This window comes from Sceloporus undulatus, chromosome 9, assembly GCF_019175285.1.
Source record: "Sceloporus undulatus isolate JIND9_A2432 ecotype Alabama chromosome 9, SceUnd_v1.1, whole genome shotgun sequence".
NCBI lineage: Eukaryota > Metazoa > Chordata > Lepidosauria > Squamata > Phrynosomatidae > Sceloporus > Sceloporus undulatus.
This window is the reverse complement of record NC_056530.1, coordinates 24,193,282-24,209,334: the sequence shown is the minus strand read 5'-3', so window position 1 is coordinate 24,209,334 and position 16,053 is coordinate 24,193,282. Positions and strand designations below refer to the sequence as shown.

Here is a 16,053-nt window from a genome sequence, read left to right as displayed (position 1 = left end):
GATCCAGGGCCTGGGAAGGGTGTGATGCCTGTAGGCAGAGAACAAGCCTGTTTGGTGCAGGCAGCAGCCTGCCCGAACCCTCCTCTTTCTTCACACACCTCCCGCCCGCTTGGTGTGTTTGTGGCCATCGCACAGCAGACAGTAGTGTGGTCACACTTGTCAGGGCTCTCTGGGGCTGCTGGGTTGTTTCCTTTGCAGCTCGGCTCACCCACCCCACGGCTCCCTTTGCTACCTTTCTCTTCCTCCATCCCCTCCCTGCTGCTTAGGCTGGCACGGCGCCCTGACAAGCCCTCTTTAAAGCTGGCACTGTCTGGGTTAGGCCTCACCTGGGGAAATCTGCCCGCTCTTTCCAGCTGGCCATGGCGACCCAAGCACGGACTGTCCGGCCCCCTCGGTGGGTCTCGGCCCCCCGATCGATGGAGAAAGCCCTCCAGGGTTTGGCCAAGTTGCAACAGCTGGTGAGCCAGCCTCGCCTGGGCCTCAGGAACAGCCCTCCGCACCTGCCTTACCTGGTGCCCCAGGCGTACCAGCACCTGCGGCTGATTCAAGAGCAACACGGGGCCGGTTTGGCCCAAATCGGGGACGGAGGGTACTTGCCGGTCTTCCTCACCAACCTGCAGGAGAAGATTAAGCAAACCACCCGGCTCTTCAAGCGGGAGAAAGAGGAGATCTTCAAAGAGGGATCCACTGCCAGGTAAAAATAGCACTGAATAGGTGACAGGAGGTTGCAAACCTGTCGTTCCCAAACTTTGGTCTTCCAGGGCCTCATTTCCACTACCTTTTAAACTGGATCGCAATTCAGTTGGAACAGGTTCAAATGATCCTGGTTCCCACTTTAAATCAAATCGGCGAGGGGAGGCCATGCGCAGATTTCCCCCCGTGTCTTTTTGGATACATTGATTCTGCACAAGTGCGAACCAGATGTGGATCAGAATTGATTTCAATTTGCCCTTCAGCCGGCCAGAGCGGGTCCATCTTGAACCGATTCATTCATGAATATGAACCAGACGTGGGTTATTTTATGGTGGGGTGCAATCGGGGCTAATGTAGTGAGAGCCACAAATGTAGTAGGAGCCACACTCCGCCGTCAAATCGATTCATCGATTCAGATTGCAAACCATTTTTGTAAATGGGAATGAAGACCAGGTGTTTTTGGACCTCTCCTCCCAAAAGCCCCAGCCAGGTTGGCCAACCGTCAGGAATACTGGAAGCTGAAGTGCAAAACATCTAGAGGACCAATGTTTGGGCATCACTGGGTTAGGCTCTTCCTGGGTCCTTGGCATTTGCTGGGTTTTGCTTTTGCAGTGAGTTGCTGACCTAGATGACCTTTCGTGATATCTCCCACTTCAGTGGTTCTGTGAATGCCTTCCCTATGGACTTTGAATTGAGCCCCACATAGGGTTGCCATAATTGTACAACACATAAAGCATCTCAAATTTCAGAAAAGCCATTGCAGCAACTTTCCAACCCATTCCCCTCACCAAAGCTAACCTTATGAATTATATGTTGGGCCCTTGGTATCCGCTAGCGCTTTGTGGACACCAAAATCAGTGGATGCTCAAGTCCCATGAAATGCAATAGCATAATAAAATGGTGCCCCTCGTACGAAATAGCAAAATCAAGGTATGCTTTAAAATATTTTCAAGTGTTGGATGGTTGAATCGTGGATATAGAATCTGTGGAGGCGCAGAGCCAACTGTATCTGCAAAATAAAGGGTCTTTCCATCTCCAGAACTTAATGCAAAACTGCCTCTATTTGGGTTTTGGCCTCAGATGCAACCATTAGCGGCACAAAGGGCCAGCCAGATACCTTTCTTTCTTATCTTTTCTCCTTTCTTTTCCTTCCTTTCTTCCTTTGCAAAACAAACAAATGCTTTCTTATGGTCTGGACCCAAACAACATTAGCCTAGCAATGTTCATTAGCCTTCCCATCACCGGAACATATTTGAATGAAAACAATAAGGATAGGGAAGAAATTTCCTAAAGCTCTTAGCAAAGTTTGGTGCTTTGGTCAGTGCTAAGGAATCCTGGGATTTGTAGTTTGTTGTGGCACCAAAGATCTCTGACACAGAAGGCTGTATTCTCACAAAACTATGAATCCCAGGGTTCCATAGCATTGAGGCAGGGCAGTTAAAGCGGTGTTGCTGCATTAATTCTGCAGTGTAAATGCAGCCTGGGTTAAAAATATTAAACCAGTGCAGCGTAGTGGTTTGAGGACTGGACTAGGACTCGACAGACCAGGGTTCGAGTCTCCGCTCGGCCATGACATTTTGCAGAGGTTGAGATGTTGACATTTTGCTGATTCTTCTATTTCCGGTCTTTGCATTTCTAGCCCTTTCCTTTGGCTGCCTTAATTCTGTTTCTTAATGATAAAAACAAAGGTCTTAAGTCATAGCAACTTGGTAACTAAAGGAACATTTCATGGGATTTCGTGCAGAATCTTGGGGTAGCAATAACTTTACTTTGCCCTCCTTCCACCTGTTATACTGCTGGTCTTAAAACCCTGCCCATCCCATACATACACACACCATCTCTGTGCAAATCCAGCTTTATCACTGAGTGGACTTTGAGTCTTTCCTCTCCAAGATCTGGGGCCAGAACAAAGTTATGGACGAAGGAGGAGTTTCTGCAGCCAGTTCTCAAAGGGACTTTGCACCTCTAGAAGGCTTTTTGCTGGACTTTGGTCACATTTGCAGCAACTGGCAGCCAGGCCATGGCGTTTTGGGACCCAGGAGAAGGGCAGATAATATTCTTTGGCTACTGGTCAAGGCAGAAAGCAAGCCAGGCTGATTTTTCTAACCAGCTTGGTAAATGTTTCTCCTCCAATCCCCAGATTTCCCATCTGTTCCTCAACATATTTGTTGTTGTGTGACCCTAAAGGGAAACCTATCACAGGGTTTTCTTGCCACGTTTCTTTAGAGGGGTTTTTGCCATGGCCAACTCTGAGGCTGAGAGAGTGTGACTTTCCCAGGGTCACCCAGTCAGTTTCATGTACAAACCTTAACATCTGAATTGCAAATCAATGGTACAGTGTGCCCTTGTTATTTGCTGGGGTTTGGTTCCAGGGCCCCTCTGGATACCAAAATCCCTGGATGCTCAAATCCCATTAAATACAATGGCATAACAAAATGGTGCCTTTTATGTAAAACAGCAAAATCAAGGTTTGCTTTTGGGAATTTTTAAAAATAGATTTTCAAGCCTTGGATGCTTGAATCCATGGATAAAGAATCAGTGGATATGGAGGGCTGGTTGTATTTAAAATTATTTATGTCTAGTTTTGAGAGCCAGGGTGCCGTAGTGGTTTGAATGTTGGATTCGGACATTGGAGACCAGCATTTAATTCCCAACTCAGCCAAAGAAACCCATTGGGTGACCCTTGGTCAAGTCACACTCTCTCAGCCTCAGGAGAAGGCCATGGCAAACCTCTTCTGAACAAATCTTGCCAAGAAAACCCTGTGATAGGTTCACTACAGGGCCGTCGTAATTTAGGAATGACTTGGAGGCATACAAGAGCAACAACGAGAACAAACATATAGTTTATGAATTATTATAGAGATGCACTTCTTGCAACCTCCAGATATGCTTTGACTGACGGACAGATCTGCTTTCTGTCTTGCTTTTCCCATTGTAGGAGGAATCTCACAAAGCTTTCGCTGATCTTCAGCCACATGGTGGCCGAGCTCCAAGCCCTGTTTCCCGAAGGGCAGGACCAGGGCAGCAGCTACCAGCTCCACAAACCGGAGGCCCAGTCCTTCTGGAGAGAGACCTGGGGCACCAGGTGAGGAAACAGAGGCCTTCCTTGCAAGGGAGGCTTCAACCTGGGACATACTCTTCCATATTCCACAGATGGAAACCAGGGCAACATTCATGCTACGAAAATAATCCAGGAGGAATCTGGGTTGAATCCTTGTTGTTTACACACATCCCAAATACACTTGATGCACTTTGGAGGGCTGCCCAAAATCCCCGCTCAACCTAGGATACTCAATACAGTGAACCTGCGCCATATGTGGGCGCACTATATGCGACTGTGAGCTTACGCTGAAGCAGTGCGACAATTAAAGAAATGGTATGTGCATGTCCATGGCGCACACGCTATCCCATGCCGTGAACACCCCCCCCCCCCATTGTTTGCAATGGGTTGCTAGCATACATGGATTTCCCCTTGACGCAGGGGGATCTGGAACCCACTATAATGGGTTCCCCCTCCCAAAGTTTTCTGGAAAGATCTAAATTGTTGGCAGCATGAATGAGTTTCCGAATTGATTCAGGTCGCTGTGTATCATTCCTTCAAAGGGAGGCTGCTCCATTTTAACCTGAAACGACGGCATATGTGAATAAAACTAGGGTTAAATAAATAAATAACTATTTATATCCCGCCTCTCCAGATGGATTGAGGCGTCTTACAATTATCTTGTCTTTTCTCCTCCGCAGAAGTCTGGTCTCCTGGGCCGAATTTCGGGAAGGGCTTCACAGAGTCCACCCTGTGGAACCCGGCGCAATGGCCGTGGCTTTGAGGGCCACCATTGACCTCACCTGCAGCGGACACATCTCCGTCTTTGAGTTTGATGTGTTCAGCCGCCTCTTCCAGGTACAACTCGCCAAAATGGACAGGAATTTATTCTGGGTGAAGGGTTGGTATTGAAAGCAATACTAATTGCTTTTGCCAAGTTTGGGAATCTGCAAAAGTTCAAAATCACCCGAAACCAAAGCGATGTGAGCATCCTCTGCCTGCCATGGCTGCCTGCAAAGGGTCTTAGGAAACATAGAGTCAGAAGAGACCCCAAGGGCCATCCGGTCCAACTCCTTTAGGACCTTATCACACTAGTGGAATCCAGCTGAGAAACGGGATTGAAACTAGATTTACATTAGAAAAAACCCGCAAATGCCATGTTTCTGCAAACGTAAAATAATGCGGTTAAAGCGTAGGCAAAAGGGACAAAAACAACGTCGTTTCACTTTCGGAACGTCCCAAAAGTTAAAAAGCTGCAGTTTTTTTCCATTTTGGCTTCGCTTTGACTTCGCATTATTTCACGTTTGCAGGAATGTGGCATTTGCAGGTTTTTTCTAATTTAAATCTAGTTTAAATTCGGTTTCTCAGCGGGATTTCACTAGTGTGATAAAGGTCCCTAGAGTTGAAAGGAACCCCCAAGGGCCAACCATCCAACGCCATAGACAACCCAGACTGGACCCTCCACCAGCAATTCCTACTCTCTGGAATTGTGGGGTGGCTGCCAGCCTGAGTTGCCACACTTTGGTGATGCTAACCCTAGTGATGCCACTGGCATAGGCTGCAACTCTTCGTACCCCCCAAAATGCCTCCTTCCCTGCAAGCCCAATGGATGATCTCTGCCTTCAGCTGGATTCTTGTTCTCTCCCGCCAAAGGCCCACCATCTCTAAAGAGAATGAGTTCTCTTGACCACGCTGCAGGATGTGGTTTCTGTAGGTCCATCGCTTAGAGCTTCCCTCCGTGGGTGGGAGAGGCGGTCAATCGCAGCAGCAAATGGAGCTGCAGACGTTGTCGTTTCCGTTTCAAAAAGGTGAAAAAGACTTTGTAGCTCTTAAATCAGATTAAATTTGAGCAAGAGGGTACATGCTTTTGTTTTTTTAAATCCATAAGGTTGCTTTATTAAAAGGGGGAGAACAAACACACACTTCGACAAAAGCAGTAGGAGGGCTTTCTATCTGTCTTTTCAACTTTGGGTTGTTTCTAAAACACTGCCCTCCAGAATTGGCCACATTGGCCTGGATGGAGCAAGGGTCCACCTAAAGATATGGGGACCTTCCTGTCTTCTCAAGCAAAAGGCCCTGGGGCTCCAGTCTCTGGTACTGCCAGGTAAGATTAGGAAAGTAGACCTCCTCCTGCCAACCAGAGTGGGCAATGCTGGCCTAGTTGGACCATTGTTGGTGTGACCCAGTAGAAGACAATCTCCCAGAGCCTTTTGCAAAAGATTCCAGCTTCCAGGAAAGACCCCCATTTGAAACCCTTGAAGGCCATTTCTCCCAGTCAAGAGTTGACAGTCCTAGTCCAGATGGGTCAATGGTCTGACTCAGTTATAAGTCTAGATGGCTCAATGGTCTTCCCATCTCTGGATCTCACCCCTCTCCACTTTGTCCCTCCGCAATAACAGCCTTGGCCAACGTTGCTGAAGAACTGGACCTACCTCGCAGTAACACACCCCGGGTACATGGCCTTCCTCACCTATGACGAAGTCAAAGACCGTCTCCAAGCCTACACCAAGAAGCCTGGAAGGTAAAGCAGGACCCTTAGCCAGATGAATTTTGGACTCTTCAGGCTCAGAATAGACTTGGGAATGGGGAGGGGGAGAAGAATCCCATACCTTCAACGGTCCCAGTTTGGCAAGGACCGTCCCAGTTAATCCTCTGCCTTCTCACTTTCTCAGTTGGTGCTAAAATGTCCTGGCTTCTCTCTCCTCCTTCCACTTTCTCCCTTCGTCCTCAGCTTCCTTCATGTGCTGCAAACTGAAAATTCAAAGTGCAACTATAGTTTGCGCTCCACAAATTCCATGGGGTTCGTGAAGGAAAAGAGTGGGGCAGAAGCATGCTCTTCCCAGTCAGCTCAGGTCAAAGCAATCTTCTGCAGCCTCTCTAAGCTTCTGTGTTCTTCTTCATGAAGTAGCTTTTGCCATCTGGACCACAATCATGTAGTTGCTTGGCTAGACATGTCCTGGCTTTCATCTCTGCAGCATTGGAGAGCATGGAGTCCATCCGTTCCACTTTCCTCTACGTTTGAATTTCTAAAAAATCAGTATTTTCCATCCGGGAGACAAAGACTCTTGCAAGTTTTGGTGGATTCGTGTTAGGATGGGATTTCTCCCACGGAACTTTAGTGTTAACATGTTAATGCCAACACAAAAGAAAACCTGCAGTCTGTTTCTAGTGTCCCTCCTGGGGCAACAGCTCCCCCTGCTGTCTCCCCTCAGAACTGATCCTCAGGTTCTCATAGAGAATCATAGGGTTGGAAGAGACCCCAAGGGCACCCAGTCCAGCCCCATTCTGCCATGCAGGAACTCACCATCCAAGCACTCCAGACAGATGGCCATCTAGGCTTTGTTTGAAAACCTCCAAAGAGGGAGACTCCACCACCCTCCAAGGCAGCATCTTCCACTGTCAAACAGATCTTACTGTCAGGAACTTCTTTCTAATCTTGAGCGGGAATCTCTTTTCTAATAGTTTGCATCCATTGCTCCATTGGGTCCTAGTCTCTGGAGCATCAGAAAACAAGTTTGCTCCCTCCTCAATATGACATCCCTTCAAATATTTAAACAGGGCTATCATCATATCACCTCTTAACCTTCTCTTCTCCAGGCTAAACATCCCCTGCTCCTTAAGTCTCTCCTCATAGGGCTTCATGGTTTCCAGACCCTTCACCATTTTAGTCGCTCTCCTTTGGACACATGGCTCCAGTTTCTCAATGTCCTTTTTGACTTGTTTTGCCCAGAACTGAACACAATATTCCAGGTGGGGCCTGACCAAAGCAGAATAGAATAGGACTATTACATCCCTTGATCTAGACACTGTATTTCTAGTGATGCAGCCTAGAATCGCATTGGCCTTTTTAGCTGCTATTGACCCATGTTCAACTTGTGTTCTACTAGATCACTTTTGCATGTGCTGTTGTCAAGCCAGGTGTCCCCTATTTATATCTATTCATTGCATCCCCCCCCCCCCCGGAGTGTAATACTTCTATGTGTTCTTCTTTCCATCTCAGCTACATCTTCCGACTCAGCTGCACTCGGCTGGGCCAGTGGGCCATTGGTTATGTGACAGAAAACGGAAACATCCTGCAGACGATTCCTCAGAACAAACCTCTCTTCCAAGCATTGAACGATGGACACAAGGAAGGCTTGTGAGTGATGGGTCTCCTGAATGGGACGGAGCTGACTTTGCAGGAATAAAGGGGTTGTTTCCGCAAGCGGAGAGAAATTAAATGATGCACAACTGTGCAATTCAACAACCTTCATCTTTTTTTAACATCACCAGGTTTGATTCCTGAAAGTCAGCGCATGGTGGAGATATATAGGTCTTTGCTTTGTTCTGTCTTTCCATACAAGAATGAATAATATAAATACGTTCTTCCGCAGGGTGAGATTGCAAGCTAACTTTCCAATGGGTTTTTTTGCACATCTCCAAACCTTTTCATGAAAATTTTGTACCCCTAAATATGCCATTTTTTGTCTGAAAAATTAATCTTTTTTAAAAAGAAAGGAGGTGTTTCCTAAAATAAACGGTGTATTTTGATCTGGAATTCACTCTTTTCATTAAAAACAGGTTGGATTTTGGGCAAGGAGGGTTTTAAAGGGGGAAAAAACATTCTCCAAAATCTCAGGTCCCATCTGCTCTGCAAAAATAATGCAGTTTGATCCTGCTTTAACTGCCATGCTACAGAATTCTGGGATTTGTGTTTTGTGATATATTTAACCTTTCCTATCAAAGAGCGCTGGCGCCATGACAAACTACAAATCCCAGCATTCCACAGCATTGAGCATGGCATTTAAAGCGGTGTCAAAAGGTATTAATTCTGCAGTGCAGATTGGCTCAGAGCATGAAGAGAGTGTCCTTTTTGGCCAAGGGCAACACAATGCAATTTTTAGGATTCAGCTTCCTTAGGGCCCATTCACACTAGTATACTACTATATACTCTGAAATTTACCCTGGATTAAAAGTAGGTAGCTCATATTGGCACCAGTTTATTCACACTCCAATTGGTGGTTTGCACCCCAGTTCTGGGGCAAATCCTCCTCAGCGCGGCTTTTTTGAAAGCAGGATTTCCCCCGTTTCTTTTGAGAAAAGCTGGATTATCAGAAGCTAGTAGTCCATGCAAAACTTTATAAACCTCTTTTGTGCCCATTTGCAGTTATTGATGAATTGCAAAACAAATTGTGATGCTTTCTGTCTCATCCTACAGCTACCTGTATCCAGATGGGAAAAACGCCAACCCAGACCTCACAGAGTTGACCGAGGCCGTGCCACGGAACCGAATCCGGGTCAGCCAAGTACGTCTATGCGTAGACACACAAGCACACACACTGCTCTTAAAGCCCCACTTTGGATGCGTCTACACTGCGGAAGTAATGCAGTCGGACACCACTTGAAGTGCTGTGGCTCCATTCTACGGGATGCGAGGATTTGTGGTTTCACAATGTCTTGTGCCTCTTCTGCCAGAAAGTGCTGGTGCATCACAAAAACTACAGGATTCTGCAGTGATGGAGCCATGGCAGTTAAAGTGGTGCCAAACTGCATTATTTCTACAGTGTGGATGTACCCTTCCTCTACTGCTCTTTTCCATCATTACCAAACTCCTGAAACGCTGGTTTTTTAAAGTGACATACAAAAAGCCTTCCAAAGGAAGGAAAAACCTAAAGGTCTTCATCGGATGCCTTGTTTCCTTGGTGTCAGAGGTTGGGCAGGTGCCTGTTGGGAGAGGGACCTTACGTATGGTGGTACCATATTGCCAAGGAGGAACACAAGACAACACAACACACACACACATATCAAAGATATAGCCATGTTAGTCTGTAGAATCAGTATGTAGAGAGATCTTTGAGCAGCTTTGAGACTAACTGAAAGAAAGAAGTTGGTAGCATGAGCTTTCATAAACTTCAGTCTACTTCCAAAATGCATCTTCAGTCTAGGAAAGCTCAGGCTGTCTCAAAGGTGCTACGAGTTCTATCTATCTATCTATCTATCTATCTATCTATCTATCTATCTATGATAGTACACCATACACACACACAATGCCCAGGGTGCCCTAATGTCTTCACTAGCTTTGGGCACATGGCAACATGGAGGAAGGGGCAACCTCCAGATGTGTTAACCAGCTGGGCAGAGATGGGAGTCCTGATTTCATACAGCTGAGTTTCCTTGCCTTGCATTTCAGGAGCAGTTTGAGCTGTACTGCCAGGTGGGCTCCACCTTCCAGCTGTGCAAGATCTGTGCCGAGAACAACAAGGACGTCCGGATCCAGCCTTGCGGTCACCTCTTGTGCCGGGGCTGCCTGGACGCCTGGCAGGTCAGTCCCTAACCTCTGACCCTTTTTGACCCCCAGGATGGAGGGACCAGGAGGCCACGTTGGGCGGCCGCTGCAACAACGTGGAAATCCAAGAACTTGGAGACCCAAACCAGAGAATTTGGGGATAGTTGTGGGGTTTTGGGCTATGGGGCCAAGTTCTGGAAGAGTTTATTCCTGACGTTCCAGAACACCATCCCATAGCCCACAAAAAGCTATGGATGCCAGCCATGAAAGCCTCCGACTTCACAGTTTGGGGAAACCTTCTTCCTCTTCTTCTACATCTTCTCATTCTTTTTCTTCTTGGATTTTCTCTTCCTCTTCTTTTTTCCTTCTTTTTCTTCCTGTTATCATTATTTCTTCTCATGCTTCCTTTTCTCTTCCTCCTTCATTTCCTCTTCCTTGTGTCTAGACTGACTCATGGAAAGATGTAACTGTTTTGGACTACATCTCCCATAATTCCCCAGCCATGCATGACCACTGACCATTCTGGCTTGGGGATTCTGGAAGCTGTAGTCAAAAAAGTGACTTTCCTGAACACTGAAATCTGCATGTCTTTTTCCGCATCAGAGCTTAGGGAAAGGATTACTGATTTGGATTACAGTTCCCAGAATCCCCCAGCTAGGCACTGCCCACTGTTTGTGACAGGCTGGGGATTGTGGGAATTGTTTTCCAAATAGTATCTCCCCAGAATCTGAAACATGAACGCTTCTTCTCTTTTCCCAGGTCTTGGGGTTAATGTTCGAGGCTACAAGTCCCAGCATCCCCCAGACTAGCATTGCCCAGCTGATCATGCAAACTTGGGGATTCTGGGAGTTGTAGTCCAAAAGAGAACTCTGGCTCTTTCTTCTCCCTTAAAGCTTGGCTTTAATGCTAGTCTCTCCTCTTCTGTTCATACGTACCCAGAGGGTTTTTGCTCAGTTAATAGATAAACAAAGCATGGAAGAGGGAAAGTCCCAACGCTGGTTAATATTCATTTCCTGCAACGGCTTCAGCAAAAGCCCTTTTAATTAATTAATTAAAGGGGAAAAAGAGCCTTCTTGTCATTCATGTTCCGGGTGAAAGAACAGGCAAGGCTTTGAGGCTCCTATTTCCTTTACCTGAAGGGGCATTCATTGAGTTCCATATAAATGGCATCATCCAAGGCAGCCGGGTTGGAAGGGAAAATTGGGGACCCAACAACAACAACAACAACAACAACAACAACAACAATAATAATATGCAGTAGGCCCTTGGTCTCTGCTGGGGTTTGGTTCCAGGACCCCTTGTGGATACCAAAATCAGTGGATGCTCAAGTCCCATAAAATACAGCGACATGGTTAAAAGGTGTCCCTTATACTAAATAGCAAAATCAAGGTTCGCTATATGTACTTTTGGAATATTTTCAAGCCATGGATGCTTGAATCCGTGGATAAAGAATCCGTGAATACAGAGGTCCAACTGTACTTATTATCCTAAAATACAGTCGGCCCTCCACATTTGCAGCTTTGCCTTTTGCAGGTTTGATGATTCACTGATTTCAGTACTGTGTTCTCTTTGGGAACTGTGCAATTTGCCTGGAATTTGACCATAGAGGCATGCTGGAGGACCTAGTGACTCCTAGAGAGGACACTTCTCTAGGCATTTGTAGGTCCTCCTGCCGTTAAATTCCTACAGAGGTTGACCATAGAAATGCTAGAGCCAGAGATTCCTAGAGAGGGGTCCTCTCAGGTTAAAAGTGGTTTATATTTGGGGGGGTCCACTATCATTGGGGTCCAGAACCCCTAACCCCAGCGAATGTGGAGCGCCCATTAAAAATGAAACCCTCAACCAGTGGCTACCCATCTTGGCCACCTTAGGCACACTCTGCAACTTAATCCAGCGAATCAAAGAGGAATGAATTGAGTTGAAAAGGATGCTGCAATGCCTTTGTCACAGCATCCCTTTCCTAGCATTACAGGTGACTGGGCCTTACCTGGGCTGATAGATGGGTGCATTTGGAGCCTTGGCTTTGGATGGGGGAGCCGACCCTAACAGAGCCCTTTCTCGGTGCCCCGGCAGTTCTCTGAAGCACACACATGCCCCTTCTGCCGCCATGAAATTTGGGGCCATGAGGACATCATCGTGGACCCCTTCAGCTACAAAGAGGAGCCCCCCGGGACAGAAGAAGACGGGGATGAAGGGGACCTGGAAGACGTGGAGTCTGTCTTGCAGGAGCTGGCCACTTTGCAGCAAGAGAAAGAGGTCAGGATGAGCAGCGGAAGGAATAACGGGGAAGTTCGCAAAATATTCGGCAATTTATTTGTTTTATACAAAAACATTGTATTCCTTGAGTGTCGGGAAATGCCAGTGAGGCAAAACCTGGACAGACGCGAATCTTTACAATTTGAGACCTAGAGCACATCTACACTATAGAAATAATGCACTTTGGCACCAATTGAAGTCCTGTAGTGCAATCTGGTGGAATCCAGGGATTTGTAGTTTTAAATCCCGGTAATATAAAATGATATATGATATGATATGATATGATATGATATGATATATGATACAGTAGGGCCTTGGGCTCCACTGTGGTTTGGTTCCAGGACCCCTTGTGGATACCAAAATCAGTGGATGCTCAAGTCCTATTAAATACTACATCATGGTTAAACGGTGTCCCTTATATTAAATAGCAAAATCAAGGTTTGCTATACATAGTTTTGTAATATATTTCAACCCATGGTTCTTTATCCTTCTGTGCCAAAGATCTCTGGTGTCTCCAAAAACACTATAAATCCCGCGATTCTGTTGGATGGAGCCATGGCAGTTAAAGTAGTGTCACACTACATTACGTCTACAGTGTAGTTGCACCATTATTCTGTGCAAAATTCGTCCATGGTGTGTGTGTGTGTGTGTGTGTGTGTGCGTGCGCGCGCACGCGCATTTGTATAGAAAGCAGCATTTTCTGCATACAAAAATAATATTTAATAGTATTTTCTAAACAAGTAAGGAAATATTAGTTTCTGCACAAAAATGCTGCTTTTCCCCACCCATAAAATGCTGTTTTTGAAGAATAAAAACTCACTTGCAAATTTTGTGTAGAGTAAGCTTCAGACTGTGAAAATAGTCTTCAAAAACTGCTTTCTGGCAGCAGGAAGAAAACTGCAGCAATTACTGTCTGCTTCCTTTGAGAATGAAATTAGCAAAGAGAGATATCCTTTGTCAAGACTGGGACTGAGGAGGGAATAGAAGAGGGATCGCATGAAAACTGAAGAGGGAGTTACTCCATCTGAATTATTAACCCTGGACTTTCTCCTTCCAGATGTCTGGAAATGCCATTTCCTCACCCTGCCCAGACCCCGAGTTTGAAATACCCTCGTTCCCCCCTCGGACGAATCTTCCACGGCAGAAGAAAGTCCCCAATCCAGATTATCAGGTGAGTGAAGCCTTGGGTGCAAATGCAACCGATACCTTTTGGCTGTTTGGTTTCCATTTGGGGAGCCCAGCTTCTCAACAACGCTGCTTGCTGACTTAAAATGATGGCTGAGCTTTTGGTGGGCTTAAATACAAAGCAATTGTTAGAAGTGTGAACCGACTCTGCCTTGAAAGGGTCCTGCTAGCAAGGATGATGGGAACTGCAGTCCAACGCAGTCAAAGTTTTTTGTGAGTCTCTCTTTTTAGGGAAGGCAGGCATCCATAAACTTTTCAAAGAGGATAACTACTCACAGGGCCGGGACATGGCCTCCCCTGCAAGTGCAGATTTGAACCCTGGCTTCCTTGGGTTTTAATCCAACGCTCCAACCATTACACCATCCTCTTGAATTTGTTCAGAGGAGGTTTGCCACCATCACCATCCTCTGAGGCTGAGAAAGAGTGTGATTTCCCAAAGGACACCCATTGACAATCCATGGCTGAGTGGGAATTTGAACCCAGGCCTCCCAGAGTCCTACTAGTCCAATGTTCAAACCATGCTGGCTTCTACCTTCAAGCTGTGGGTGAAGTAACCCAGGGAACATAAGCACCGCAAATGGAAGCCTTCCAGGTGTGAATAGTTTTCAATATCTCATCTTCTGCAATGCTAGAAATGTGGGGACTGAAGGAAAATTTCATTTGAGGGTTGGCAGTCCAGCATGGCATAGTGGTTTGGATATTGGACTACAACTCTGGAGATCAGGGTTTGATTCCCCTCTCGGCTGTGAAATCCATTGGGTGACCTTTGGCAAGTCACACCCTTTCAGCCTCAAGGGAAAGCAATGGCAAACCTCCTCTGAACAATCTTGCCAAGAAAACCCCATGATCAGGTCGCCTTAGGGTTGCCATAAGTCGGGAAAAACCGGCTTGAAGGCACACAACAACAAGAGTCCTACACAGCTTGCTGACTCCTACTCTTCCTCTTCCTCTGTTCAGAGTGGATCTTCTGCCCACTGGGTCCGTAATCGTCCCTTGCCAAGGTTGCCCCAGGAATGCCCACCTGGCTCAGTCTCGTGGGACGTCCCGGCACCCCCTCCGATTCATGAGGGGCACCAGGAACCCCAACAGCTGGGCAGATGAGAGCCACGGAGACACTCAGGTGAGCTGGGAGGAGGAGGAGGCATCTTTCCAATCGATAGATTAACCAATACAAGCTTATTGGTGATACATAGAGAAGACATGCATGTTATGCATTGATGCCAGACTGAACCCCAAATCTGAATGACGAGAGATTTTGCAGAGACTTCCTGTACATCCTTCTAATGCAGGTGGCAGAAACTGGGCCAGCCTCCAGATGCAATGGAAGTGCAACCACCAGCGTGTCTCTCCTACCAAAACTGTGAAACATGCAACACATCATTGCTGGCCTGGATTGCGCATGGGTCAGTTCACTTGGACCGAACTGCAAGATGGTGTACCTGTAGTAATGGTTCAAGGTTGAACTCTAGTCCTCTTCTCTCCCTTTTCATACCGACAAGGGGAAAAGAAAGATCATTCTCAACCTGTCTCTTCATCTCACTGTCTCAAACAATATAGATTTCCTTTGCTGAGAATGACGGAATCTGGGGAGACAGAGCCAAGTGGAAAGGTTTGGCTACTCCAGGAACCTTTCTGGACAATGTGGGGTGGATTTCCCCACAGACGAAATGCACAGGAATCACTACCCTGCCTGGACTTGGATGCTGATCCAAATAACCATTGCAGTCAACATGAAGCCATGCAATGCTCAAGCGCAATTGCTGGGAAAGAGGTTGATTCTCGCTCTGATGGATGCAATGCAACCATTATGTCCAATGTCAGTCATTATCTTAATGCCAAGGTCTCCATGCCATTGCCACCAAGTGAGACATAAGCACCTTGCTTCCCTTTCCAGTCTACTTATGCCTTACAAGAAATTACACTGTATTTGTTTTTAATTTTTGGAACCTACCTTGAGTCCCACTTTTGTGCAATCGGACTGATGCGCACTGGTCCTCATGCACATTGATCACTTTGCTGGCTATGCTATGTAGTAGCGTAATAGCAGCCCTTTACTGGATACGGATGTTACAGACCTGCCCAAATTTAACCCCTGAAGATGTAACTCCCCTTAAAAGAATTCCCAACAGGATTTTTAACTGCTTTATTCTTTGCTTTCCCAGAGACAGCAAGCCAAGGAGTCTGTATTTTAAAAGCCTTGCCTGCCCAGATTAGTTTCCCTGCCGTTTCGGCACCCTTAAACACCTGCAACCCCGTTTTATCATTATTGTTTAGAGGGGGTTTATTATTTGGATGGGTGATGTTCCTCGCTCTGTCCAGCAGGTGGCACTTGGAGCCTGGCGGCCAAAGCTGTGGCTTCAAGTTCACACTTGCGCAAAAACACATTCAACTTGGGAAAATCAAAATAAAACCGGATTCCCTGTGTATTATGGATGCTGATGGATGTATGGATCAAGGGGAGGGATCCGGCTCGTAGTTGCTGAAAAATTCATCACTATTAAAAATTCATAAAGAAAAGTCCATTTTTTAAAACATTATCCCCTGAACTTTGAAAGGAATATCTGAGAGCTTTGCAAGTCTAGGATCATTATATTCTCCTCTTCCTCCTCCTTCT

General features: G+C 46.4%; 1 protein-coding gene across 4 annotated transcripts; it reads left to right on the top strand.

Annotated features, from left to right (window-relative positions):
* The first annotated feature begins 150 nt into the window (after positions 1–150).
* On the top strand, positions 151–15,956 carry CBLC (Cbl proto-oncogene C). Of its 4 annotated transcripts, none has more exons than XM_042441100.1 (11): positions 151–694; positions 3,632–3,778; positions 4,435–4,591; positions 6,133–6,254; positions 7,734–7,871; positions 8,931–9,018; positions 9,903–10,034; positions 12,072–12,254; positions 13,312–13,425; positions 14,397–14,559; positions 14,997–15,956. In XM_042441100.1, exons 1-10 carry the CDS (start codon positions 360–362, stop codon positions 14,538–14,540), a joined length of 1,560 nt encoding a protein of 519 aa, XP_042297034.1. In that variant the 5' UTR covers positions 151–359; the 3' UTR covers positions 14,541–14,559; positions 14,997–15,956. The 4 variants fall into 4 exon arrangements, with proteins under 4 accessions (XP_042297034.1, XP_042297033.1, XP_042297032.1 ...); XM_042441099.1 differs by having other exon boundaries at positions 14,729–15,956; XM_042441098.1 differs by having other exon boundaries at positions 14,397–15,956.
* The last annotated feature ends 97 nt before the right edge of the window (positions 15,957–16,053 follow it).

Bases quoted from the DNA above. Each gene is read 5' to 3' on its own strand.
- CBLC (XM_042441100.1), top strand. From the start codon at position 360: ATGGCGACCCAAGCACGGACTGTCCGGCCCCCTCGGTGGGTCTCGGCC. The intron at 3,779-4,434 runs GTGAGGAAACAG...TCTCCTCCGCAG, and splicing joins AGAGAGACCTGGGGCACCAG to AAGTCTGGTCTCCTGGGCCG. The intron at 4,592-6,132 runs GTACAACTCGCC...CCGCAATAACAG, and splicing joins TGTTCAGCCGCCTCTTCCAG to CCTTGGCCAACGTTGCTGAA.